Source organism: Teleopsis dalmanni, unplaced genomic scaffold (genome assembly GCF_002237135.1).
Source record: "Teleopsis dalmanni isolate 2A unplaced genomic scaffold, ASM223713v2 unscaffolded_contig_1501, whole genome shotgun sequence".
In the NCBI taxonomy this organism is placed as follows: Eukaryota; Metazoa; Arthropoda; class Insecta; order Diptera; family Diopsidae; genus Teleopsis; species Teleopsis dalmanni.
Window position 1 is genome coordinate 6,671 of NW_024032883.1, and position 1,250 is coordinate 7,920.

Sequence of the window (1,250 nt, forward strand, 5' to 3'; positions counted from 1 at the left end):
CAGGTCATAGCTAAAAATGTCATAGATACAGCTCCATGTATAGCCTCTGTGGTCCCAGTCGCTACGACCTCCGCCATCACGTCACGTCCAGCCACGTCATCATCGCCAACATTGCCCTATCTATATGGGACTATCAAAACCCATAAGCCTGACAGTCCGGTCCGTCCGATTTGCAGTCCCATCCATTGGTACTCTCACCCCTTACACAAGTTATGTCAGTTTTTACTATCTGCTACTCTCCAGAGTAAACTTTCGTGTCATAATCCATCAAACATTAATGAACTTACCGATCATCTACTACAATTGCGGCCTCGTCCTGGCTATGTGTTAGTTACAATGGACATACGGGGAATGTACCCAAGCACTCCCATCCCTCCTTTATGGGATTTATTGCAGTTCTTTATGGGTCAGGACTGGTTTAAAACTGCTTGCCCTATCGATGTCGGCATGATGCGTTTGTTATTAGATTTCATACTCCATAAGGCCAGTTATTTCACTTCAATGGTGATCTGTATCAGCAACACGAAGGGTTACCTCAAGGTGGAGGGGACTCTGGCTTATTGGCCTCTATATTCTTAGATGCTCAGATTAAACTTAACTATAATCCATTGTTCTTGTCCCATAGTGTCTTAACCTGGTGAAAGTATATCGACGATGTGCTCCTCTACATGCCTTCTTCCTCTGTTTCTAGTTTTATGGATGCTTTTCCCCGCCTCATTGGGTACGACGTAACTTATACTTTAGAAAAACCAGATCTCAAATATAGTGTTTTCCCTTGTGTTGCTTATCTCGATTATCGTATTTTTCACACCTCTCATGCTTTCTTAGTGAATGTCTATCATAAATCCACTGAATCCATGCGTTTGACCCATTATACTTCTCATACTTCTATTAAGGTTAAGCAATCTGTACTCTCTACTCATTTGCGCCATGTATTTTATCGCACTAGCAATACTATCCTCGCAGAAGATCTGGCTGACTGTCTTGTTCGGTTCTATACCAACGGTTATCCTCAGTATCTTGTCCAGTCTGAACTGGAGAAGTTACTCGCTAACTACAATGAGCCTTATGGACACCCTTTCACTTTTTCTCGCCGCTCTCTCATTTTTAAATTCCAATATCCATATGGGTTTTCATTGATATACTCCATGATTCTAGCTCCCCCCTCCATTTACATCAAGAGCACACCTCTCATACTATCTCTTCCAATCCTCTGTCTTTACCTCACGACACTCAGCTGCCATTAAGTG

The 1,250-nt window shown here is 42.6% G+C and overlaps 1 protein-coding gene across 1 annotated transcript; it reads left to right on the forward strand.

The window, feature by feature from the left end:
- Positions 1-662: 662 nt before the first annotated feature.
- LOC119664161 lies at positions 663-1,039 on the forward strand (the record flags this gene model as incomplete). Its single annotated transcript, XM_038073702.1, is given in 1 exon segment — positions 663-1,039. A coding segment is annotated over 1 exon segment (371 nt), but the record flags the coding sequence as incomplete, so codon positions are not given.
- Positions 1,040-1,250: the final 211 nt, after the last annotated feature.